Source organism: Suncus etruscus, chromosome 17 (genome assembly GCF_024139225.1).
Source record: "Suncus etruscus isolate mSunEtr1 chromosome 17, mSunEtr1.pri.cur, whole genome shotgun sequence".
Classification (NCBI taxonomy): Eukaryota; Metazoa; Chordata; class Mammalia; order Eulipotyphla; family Soricidae; genus Suncus; species Suncus etruscus.
In genome coordinates this window covers 22770139-22780761 of record NC_064864.1, presented here as the reverse complement: position 1 = coordinate 22780761, position 10623 = coordinate 22770139, and the positions used below count along the sequence as shown (strand labels likewise).

General features: G+C 45.5%; 1 protein-coding gene across 1 annotated transcript; it reads left to right on the top strand.

Moving 5' to 3' along the window:
- Nucleotides 1-7527: 7527 nt before the first annotated feature.
- On the top strand, nt 7528-10352 carry PRAME (PRAME nuclear receptor transcriptional regulator). The gene is made up of 3 exons (XM_049790692.1): nt 7528-7811; nt 8379-8993; nt 9800-10352. The coding sequence occupies exons 1-3, from the start codon at nt 7528-7530 to the stop codon at nt 10350-10352; spliced, it is 1452 nt and encodes a 483-aa protein (XP_049646649.1).
- Nucleotides 10353-10623: the final 271 nt, after the last annotated feature.

The window sequence follows — 10623 nt, the reverse complement described above, 5'->3', positions numbered from 1 at the left end:
TATAATGGAACTCTTTTTAGCTGTGAAAAGATGAAAGTTTTGTCTTCAAAAAAATAAAAGGAACTCAAGAGAATTATGTGAAGCAAAATAAATCAGGAGTAATTATTAAGTGCAGAGCCAGGAGTAACCACTAGCACCATCAGGTGTGGCCCATAAACAAAAAAACTTTTTTTCTACCTTCACAATAAATAAATTTTACATGTGATAATAGTGTTGAGTTATGTTTTATATTTTAGAGAAAATGCTGAGAAAAAATGGGGGCTTTGGGTGGTAGGCCCACAATTTACTGTGTTCAGTGGTTTTTCCTGGCTCTGTGCTCAAGGGTGACCATATGTATATGGTACTGAGGATGGAACCTGGATCAATAGTGTGCAAGACAATTTCCTTAACACCTTTACTATCTCTCTAGCTCCCAAATGCCTTGATATTTACAGGTGGAGTAATATTATATCAGGGATTAGCTTCATACTTATGAAGGAAAAAGGACATAGTTGTGTATGCAAGAGAAATGGCAAAGAGATGATTACCGAAGTTAATGATGAACTGTGCAACTTCTTTTAAAAACTTTTATTTTTCGGGGCTGGAGAACTGCAAAGCATTTGCCTTGCATGCTGCCAACCCGGGATAGACCCGGTTTGATTCCCAGCATCCCATATGGTCCCCCAAACTTGCCAGGAGCGATTTCTGAGCAGAGTCAGGAGTAACCCCTAAGCATCCAGGTGTGGCCAAAAAAAATAACAAACAAAACAATTAATAAATAAATAAACTGCTTTAAAAATGTTTTATTTTTCGGGGCTGGAATGATAGCACAGCGGTAGAGTGTTTGCCTTGCACGCGGCCATCCAGGATGGACCCAGTTTGATCCCCGGCATCGCATATGCCCCCCAGGAGCGATTTCTGAGCACAGAGCCAGGAGTAACCCCTGAGTGCTGCCAGATGTGACCCCAAAAAACACCTCCCCACAAAGCCCAACTTTTATTTTTTCACAAAAAGTCTTTAAAATGTTAGGAACTACACTGTAAGCCTTCCCCCTCAAAATCCACATGTTAAAGTCCTTAACTCATTCTTTCAAAATGTAACTACTTGAAGATATAGGATCTTTAAATGTGGTCATTAAGGGGAAATGAGATCCTTTTTTTGGGGGGGAGGCTTTTTGGGGCACACCCGGCGGTGCTCAGGGGTTACTCCTGGCTGTCTGCTCAGAAATAGCTCCTGGCAGGCACGGGGACCATATGGGACACCGGGATTCGAACCAACCACTTTTGGTCCTGGATCGGCTGCTTGCAACGAAAACACCGCTGTGCTATCTCTCCGGGCCCGGAAAATGAGATCTTATGAATAACCCTAACATTAAATGACTGGTGTTCTTACAAGAAAAAATTAGAAAGTTGGAGACAGTACATGGGTTAAGGCATTTTCCTTGCTTGTGTCAAACTCTGGTTAGATCTTTGGTATCACATATGGTCCCCTGAGTATCTGAAAACAGAGCCAGGAGTAAGCCTTGAGTATAGCCGGATGTAGCCCCCAAAACAAACCAAAACAAGAAGATAAGCACTCAAACACAGAACAAACTTATTTGAGAACACAGGAAGAAAGCAGTCGTTTTAGGGAGAGAGTCTCAGAAGAATGTAATCCTGACAACATTTTGTTGTTTTGGTTTGAGGTTTTTTGTTTCTGGTTGTTGTTTTTGGGGGGCAGGGGAGAGGGGGAAGTTGGATTAGACCTAGTAGTGCTCAGTGGACTGTGTGTTATAGATTGAACCATGCATGCAAGCAAGCACCTTAACTCCTAAACTGTCTCTTCAACCACTGTCAACTATTTGTAAAAATTATTTTTACTTAACGAAATGTTATTTACAAAGTTATCGATAGTTCAGTTTTAAGCAGATTATATTTCAACACCAACTCATCACCAGTGTCAACTCTCTCCACCAATGTTCTCATACTTCATCCCCCATCCCCTACTCCCATTCCCTACCTGCCCTTAACAGACATATTACAAAGTTCAGCAGTTGCAGGTCGTCTCATGCTTTTAGTGTTGCTGAGTCTATGACTTATGGCCAAACCATTTTCCAACATGACCAGTATAACTGAAGCCTCAATCCTGTTCCCCATACTTCCTTTTCTTATCTTCCTTCCCGCCTCGGTTTCTTTCTTTCTTTCTCTGCCTCCTCCCACCTAAGCTCGGGGGTCAAGGATAATGTAGGCTTTTGCTACATTCATTTATTTCCATCCAAATTCGCATAGAAGTGAGAGCATCGTATCTTTTCTTTGTTTTTCTTCTAACTTACTTCATTAAACATGGATCTTCCGGGTTTAGTCAGGTTGCAACAAATTGCAAAATTTCATCATTCGGGCCGGAGAGATAGCACAGTAGCGTTTGCCTTGCAAGCAGCCGATCCAGGACCAAAGGTGGTTGGTTCGAATCCCGGTGTCCCATATGGTCCCCCGTGCCTGCCAGGAGCTATTTCTGAGCAGACAGCCAGGAGTCACCCCTGAGCACCCCTGGGTATGACCCAAAAACCAAAAAAAAAAAAAATCATCGTTCATTGTAGTTACATATATTCTATTGCGTACATTGCCACAATTTCATAATTCATTCACCTATTTTCATAATCCATTCTTCTGTTGGACACCTAGGTTCATTCCATATCTTAGATGTTGTACTAAGTGCACTACCAAGTTTTTGATCTAGAGTCCTAGACATCAAAACTGTGAGAAAATAAATTTCATCTGTTTAAACCTCCTGGTCTGTGGTATTTTATATGCAAGACAGTAGTAGCAAATGAGTGTAAATACTTTCATGCTATGAAAGAACAAACTAGAGAATTTCACACCAAACAAGTTTATTAACAGCTTTCTGGTTCTACAATATTTCAATAAAGTTATAAAATTCAAAGGCTCACAAGCTTACAAAACTTTGAAAACTTTAAAGATGCAAAATCATCATAATGATAATGATGGCTAGGACTTATTCAGGTCTTATCCCCCAAATACGAGGAGAGAACTCTGTGAAATATTTTATTTTTCTCTTTACAACTTTTTGATCTAAAAACCTCTGTATTCATGTTGTATGAGAGAATCAAGTATCAAAGAAATAAAGTAGGGCCCGGAGAGATAGCACAGCGGCGTTTGCCTTGCAAGCAGCCGATCTAGGACCAAAGGTGGTTGGTTCGAATCCCGGTGTCCCATATGGTCCCCCGTGCCTGCCAGGAGCTATTTCTGAGCAGACAGCCAGGAGTAACCCCTGAGCACCGCCGGGTGTGGCCCAAAAACCAAAAAATAAATAAATAAAGTAACACTCAAATAACTTCATTGGGTACTGCTTGTTCTCCCTCAGACTATATGTAGAACTCCCTCCAGAATTCCCATTTACAGACTCTTGTTTTTGTAGTTTTTTTCCTTGGGAAATTTCAATTATTTAGATCTTTTTTTTTTTTTTTTTTTTTTGGTTTTTGGTTTTTGGGCCACACCCGGCATTGCTCAGGGGTTACTCCTGGCTGTCTGCTCAGAAACAGCTCCTGGCAGGCACGGGGGACCATATGGGACACCGGGATTCGAAACAACCACCTTTGGTCCTGGATCGGCTGCTTGCAAGGCAAACACCGCTGTGCTATCTCTCCGGGCCCAATTATTTAGATCTTATTGCCAGTATCTGAAGATCATGAGAAAGTGTCTCATGAAACAAAGCACTTGTTACTTTTTCTCTTCTCATTGTCCAGTGCAGCAGTAGGAATTTATGTCTTCAACATCATTGCTGTATGAAGCTGAATTAGCAATAAAAGCTTTAGGTTGGACTTTTATTCAAACACCCCTAGGATCTTTACTAAACCTGCCCCCTGGTTATCCACAACCACCTGCTTAGAGCATTCCACACCACATGTGTGGGACTGAGAGAAGACATTTCTTGGTATTCTATGAGAAGTTGGCTGCCTCTTGTATAAAAAGGATTACTAAAAATTTACCAATATCATTTTCCAGTACTATATTTATCAATATAATTCATAAATTATAAATGAATGATCAGCAAGAATAATTTGAATGACAGCTCTTTAACAAGGCTTACACAGCCAGACCAAATCTGGCCCTGTTTTTCTCTTAATTTTTTTTTGTTTATGGCTACACCCAGCAGCTTTCAGGGCTTACCCTAACCCTGTGTTCGGGGATCACTCCTGGTGAGGCCCACAGGTTCAAACCCAGGTTGGCTGTGTGCAAGGCCTACTAGCTGTGCCCTACTAGCTGTTAATGCTCCCCTCGAACCCGACCCCATTTCCCTCTTTAGCTACTCCCATCTATTCATCAACAACTGAGTTCAAACAAGACTAATTTTAGTTCCCCACCCTGTTAATATTTTAATTGCAAAGCCTTCTCACCTGAAATTATCTACTTCTTATTGTTTCCATGAAGTAACCCTTTCATCAGTCTACAGGCCCTAACTATTGTGATCATCTCCTGTTATTTTGCCCTTTTTAAAGCACCATGGACTAACTACCTTATCTCAGTAAAAGGCCTTGTGCAAAATTTCTTCTTCAGCCCATGGTGGGAGAATAAAATATTTTTCACTCTATAGTGACTATCTTATGACTCCTATATATCTTCTGCCTAAAGATCTTTCAGGAGTATCCCAGGTCTGCCTGTAAATATAAAATAGAATCTAGAAAAATCTAGAACAGGATCTAGTTAGTCCCTGGGCCATGAGGGCCTCTGCCCCATCAGTATCTAGGAACAAAAGAACATGGCCCTAACTAGCAGGCTGCGGAATGAGACCAAAAACGAACTTCCGGTTCAACCGGAAGTACCCTTGGCCACTGCATGCAACGATGCCCACCATTTTGGACTCCAGCCATCGAGTCCTGGGAGGGTTAACTTCCATCACCCTCCCTGCCTAACCGTGGTACAGGTGGACCCGACAGACCCCCTAAGTGAGGCTCTTGGGGCCCTCAGAACTCCTGTGTTGTGATAATAGTCTGTTATTTCAGGGTCTCTCTTTTGATTCCTTTCTGCAGAACAGTTCTTTTGGGGCATGAGGCTCCAACAATGCTTCCTACACTCATTCTCTTAGTAATTGGTTTCTCCATTTGCTTCTTTATGTCCACAATGATAACTCCTTACACCCCTCTTAAAATAGCATTGAGGCCCGGAGAGATAGCACAGCGGTGTTTGCCTTGGAAGCAGCTGATCCAGGACCAAGGGTAGTTGGTTCGAATCCCGGTGTCCCATATGGTCCCCCGTGCCTGCCAGGAGCTATTTCTGAGCAGTCAGCCAGGAGTAACCCCTGAGCACCGCCGGGTGTGGCCCAAAAACAAACAAACAAAAAAAATAGCATTGAAAAGCACCCCCAGGCCAGAAAGGCCAATTGAGTTATTAAAGTTACAGCAGAGTTGGAATTAGTCTAATCCTAAGGATTTCCTATTAACAGTAACAAAGACATGGTTTAAAAAAAAGTAAGTGGTGGGGCCGGAGAGATAGCATGGAGGTAAGGCATTTGCCTTTCATGCAGAAGGTCATCGGTTCTAATCCTGGCATCCCATATGGTCCCCTGTGCTTGCCAGGAGCAATTTCTGAGCATGGAGCCAGGAGTAACCCCTGAGCACTGCCGGGTGAGACACAAAAAAAAAAAAAAAAAAAGTAAGTGGTGGGGGCTGGCGAGGTGGTGCTAGAGGTAAGGCGCCTGCCTTGTAAGCGCTAGCACCGTGGTTGGATCCCCCGGCGGCGTCCCATATGGTCCCTCCAAGCCAGGGGCAATTTCTGAGCGCTTAGCCAGGAGTAACCCCTGAGCATCAAACGGGTGTGGCCCGAAAAACCAAAAACAAAACAAAAAAAAAGTAAGTGGTATATCCTATTTATCATTTTATGAATGAAGAAGTTTAAGTAAAGAGCCCACTCAACCTGTAAGTGGTAGAGAGAATTTCAGTGCTAAACTGTTTATTCCCCCAAAAGGCTTAATAGGACTGCAGTAGAAGGTAAACTCTCTGGGACTATCTGACCTAAGGCAGAGGTGTTTAAGTGTTTCTTTACTTTTTTGAAGCATGATTACGTTATGACTTATTTGCTACCAATTAAAAATAGGATGGCCTAAAAAGTACAAGTAAATAGTGAGTTGGGCGTCTGGAAAGATAGCACAACAGATAAGGCACTTCCCTTACATGTGGCTGATGGGGGAAAAAGAAAGTGCAAAGGCAGAATGTTCTAATATAGAAGGTTACTTGGGCTACAGGAAGAACGAAAAAAACCACTGTGTTAATAGTGCAGAGTGAACACTGAGGACGATTTCTAGAAATGGCCGAGGTATGCTAAGGGGCTACCACAAGGTGCCTAGTTTTCAGAGTAAAAAAGTCGAGTCATGGGAAGGTTAATTTTGCTTTATTTTGGGGTTTTAGTTCTAGGTTTTGAAAACACCTGATGGTGCTTGGGGGTTACTCCCAATTCTATACTCATCTGTGCTGGGGGTGGGTGGAAGGTGGTCAACCTTCAATAATACTTGAACCCTGGTTTTTACTCCAATATCACATATTTTTCCCAGAGTCCTATCAGAAGTGACCCCTGAGTGCAAAGCCAGGAGCCCCGAGAACTAGGACACGGCAAAACAAATACATTTTTTAAATCATTAGGAGGGGACCAGAATGATAGCACAACAGGCAGGGCCCTTTCCTTGAAGGCAACCAACCTGGATTTTATCCCTGGCATTCCCATGGTCCCCTGAGACCACCAGGAGTGATTCCTGAACACAGAGCCAGGAGTAACACCTGAGCATCATCAGGTATGGCCTAAACACAAAGCAAAAATCAGGAGGATTTGGGGGGGGGGAATGGAAGTAATGAAAAGTGAGCAAATAAAAAAAAAAGTGAGCGAATCTATATACATTCTGGATATAGAATTAACAGAAACAATGTGGGGGTAGAATTCATGTCCTTAGTAGGTGGTGAGCCAGAGAAGGAAATTTGGGGCCTATTCAGATTTTTCTGGAACCTAGGAAGAAATACATCTAAAATATTGAAATTCTGCATTATATGGCCCATTGCCAGGGATAAGGCATAGTAACAGAGTTACAGACATATAAGACCTGAATGTGGGGGCCAGAGAGATAGCACAGTGGTGTTTGCCTTGCAAGCAGCCAACCCAGGACCTAAGATGGTTGGTTCAAATTCCGGCATCCCCTGTGCCTGCCAGGAGCTATTTCTGAGCAGATAGCCGGGTGTGGCCCAAAACAAACAAACAAACAAACAAACTATATATATATATATACACACACACACACACACACACGTGCAGACATTAACCAGGGAACTAAGAAACAGCCCATCCTCAAATGTGACCTCAAAACAAAGACCTGAATGTGGATTTTGTTTTGAGGTCACATTTTGAGGATGGGCTGTTTCTTAGTTCCCTGGTTAGTGTCTGCACCTGTAATAAATATGAATGGCTTGGATCCCCTGTGGTGGTGGCCTAGGAGGGATTTTGAGCAGTAGGTCTTCTCAGAAGATCTAATTTCTCCTTTTTCCACTGTGTCTGCCGCAGGTTCACGGAGATGAGCAGTCCAACTCTACCCAAGCTCTTGGAACTGGCAGCCCACAGTCTGCTGAGCAGTGAGACGATACCTGCTTTAGAAGAGTTCACAGTTAACCTCTTTCCACCACTGCTCACCACTGCATTTGCCAAGGGGCATACTCAGGCCCTAACAGCACTGGTGCAGGCGTGGCCCTTCCCAATTCTCCGTCTGGGCTCTCTAATCATACAGTGGCCCAGCCATGAAAGCTTACAAGCTGTGCTGGATGGGCTGGAGGTCTTTCCTGCCCACAGGGCTTGTCCCAGGTAATGGGGATACTGGGGCCAAGGTGAGGAGGGCACCATCAGAGGGCGGGGCAAATGGAAGGGAGAGGAGACAGTATTAGACTCTAAGGCTGGGACTCTGCTAAACATGTACTGCAATGCACACTGAGTGCAGCACAAACCACTAGGGTTCCTTCCCTAGCCCCACATGGCCCCCAGAGCATTCTGAGTATCTGGGTGCCAAGTATCCCTGGCAGCACAGGTCCTAAGCAGCACTACATCCTCAGACCCTCACATCTCTTTTTGGCCTGGTTGGCCAAATACTGCCACTGGAGACCTCCAATCCTCCTAAGCAATACTTAGTGACTCCCCAAAACCATAGTGGTGGGACTACAAAATGGAGAGAGGAGAGGTGTCTGAGTTTCTGGGTAGCGCAGCTGAAAGCCTTGGGGGATGGAGACAGGAGGGAAGACAAGCTCATTGAGTGTGAGGACAGGGGCTGAGGACTGAGAGGGTGGGCATTCCAGGATCACTACTGCGCCTCTTCCCTGGGTCCTGCAGGGCTTGCTAACTGCCAGCGTCTCCTTCACACCCTTCTCCGCCCCACAGGAGGTCAGAACTGAGGGTGCTGGATTTGACCCTGGACATCGAACAGGTTCAGGGGAAAGTTGCATTGGAGGCTCTGGCCAAGTTCCCTTTCTGGTTGCCATCAACATTCAAGGCTGAAAAGCAGCAGGCCGTGGCTTGGTCCATGGCATCAGAGGATGTGAGAAAAACACCGAGGCAGGCCGGAGAGCCACTAGAATTACACATTGATCTTTTCCTGCGAGGCCCCTTCAAGTTAGATACGTTCCTCTTCAGCCTTCTGAACAAGGTGGAACAGAGCAAAGGGTCTCTGCGGCTCTGCTGCCGGAAGTTGCATATTGAGGAAATGCCTTTAAACAGCCTTCTCAGCATCCTAAAAACCTTGGACCTGAGCTTCATCCAAGAACTGGAGGTGTTTGATTGGTTCCAGGCTCTGTCTGAGAAAAGCCTGTTTGCCATCGAGCTGGGAAGGATCTGCAACCTGCAGAGCCTCAAGTTGGCTTACTACTACTGGGCCTTTACCCCAGAGGCAGAGCAGTCCTCTATCTACTTCCTCTCCCAGCTCAGCCAGCTGAGCCACCTCCAGAAGCTCCACCTGGCCTACTCCTACCTCTCGGGCAACCTCCATCAAGTGCTCAGGTGAGCGGGTGGGCAGGGTCCTCCCAAGTATCCTCAGAGTTCTCGGAGAGGCCATGGGTGCATTCTCATCTGCTCATGGACTCAAGGGTGCAGCTGGGCCATTGGGCTTTGGAAGACAGATTTGGTGAGGAAATATGTATGTCTCTATCTACTCTGCTAAAATCTGCTATTGGCTGGGCCGTGAGCAGCCAGCGACCATCAGATCCTCTCTCAGAGTCCCCACGAGGGAACCAGGGCTCCATGGGACCTCGTGGGAAGGGTGTCTGTCTATTCAAGGCCCAGACATTTCTAGGTGGAGAAATCTGGATCTGTCCTGGGCCCAACTTCCCCAAATCCTACCCCTAGTAATAACAGGCTAATCCCATGAATTTGCTATCCAATAATCAGTAGTCATAATGAGCATTTTTATTTTTTTTAAATTTTATTCATTTATGAATTGATTGATTAGTTTCTGGCCCACACCCAGCAGCGCTCAGGTTACTCCTGGCTCTGCATCAGAAATCGCCCCTGGCAGGCTCGGGGATCATCTGGCATGCAGGGAATCGAACCGGGTCCCTCCTGAGTTGACTGCATTCAAGGCTAACACCCTACCTCTGTGCTGTCTCTCCAGCCCCAATATTGAGCATATTTAATGTAGGCTTCTGTTTCCCCAAAACTGGAGGAGATAGGGGCAAATACGTAGATATGCTGACATAGAGCCAGTCCTTGGAGCATCAAAGATATACATGTTCATATGCTCATTGGCTGCCTAAATGCGCAGTTTTTTTTTTTTTTCCTGAGAGCTGTGTTGTGCCATCTCTCCTCAGCTGCCTTCAGACGCCCCTGCATGCCCTGGAGATCCGCTCTTGCACACTTCTGGACGCTGACATTGCCTACTTGTCTCAGAGCCCTCATGCCACCTGTCTGAAGAAACTGGACCTGAGTGGAAACAGCCTGTTTCATGTGATCCCAGGACCCCTCGAGACCTTGCTGGAAGAGGTGTCAGGCACCCTGCAGCACTTGGACCTGAACCACTGCTGGCTGAAGGACACCCACCTGAATGTCATCCTCCCAGCCCTATGTCGCTGCTCGCACCTCCGTACCCTGGGCCTCTCTGACAACCCTGTGTCCAAGGCGGGCCTGCTGAACCTGCTGGAGCACATGGCGGGGCTAATGGAGCTAAAGCGTGTGTTCTACCCCATTCCTGTGGAGTGCTGTGTGTACCTCTGTGGCCTCTTCTGGGGCCACATCGACAAAGGGAAGCTGTACCAGGTGCAGGCTGAGCTGCAGAAGCAGCTGCAGACTGTGCAACGGACAGACATGCAGTGGAGTCCCCGACTGCCCTCACCCTTGCCCTTAAGACTGTTGCATCTTGACTGAGAAGGGAAGAAGCAGGACCCGAGAACAGGGTGGGAGAGGGCAGTATGATCCCAGATTCCTGTTGGGCCCCTGTTGTTTGAAGGGAACATAAAGAAAACTTCCACGGAACTGTCTGGCCCCTTCCTCTCTTTATCGTCCCTTTACTTCTTCAGCCTAAGGCTTGAACTGACTCCAGTATTTATTGTGTTCATTTACTCAGTCCACATCAAAGCTGAGTTGTTTATTTTTTTATAATATCTTTATTTAAGCACCGTGATTACAAACATAATGT

Bases quoted from the DNA above. Each gene is read 5' to 3' on its own strand.
- PRAME (XM_049790692.1), top strand. From the start codon at position 7,528: ATGAGCAGTCCAACTCTACCCAAGCTCTTGGAACTGGCAGCCCACAGT. The intron at 7,812-8,378 runs GTAATGGGGATA...TCCGCCCCACAG, and splicing joins GCCCACAGGGCTTGTCCCAG to GAGGTCAGAACTGAGGGTGC. The intron at 8,994-9,799 runs GTGAGCGGGTGG...ATCTCTCCTCAG, and splicing joins AACCTCCATCAAGTGCTCAG to CTGCCTTCAGACGCCCCTGC.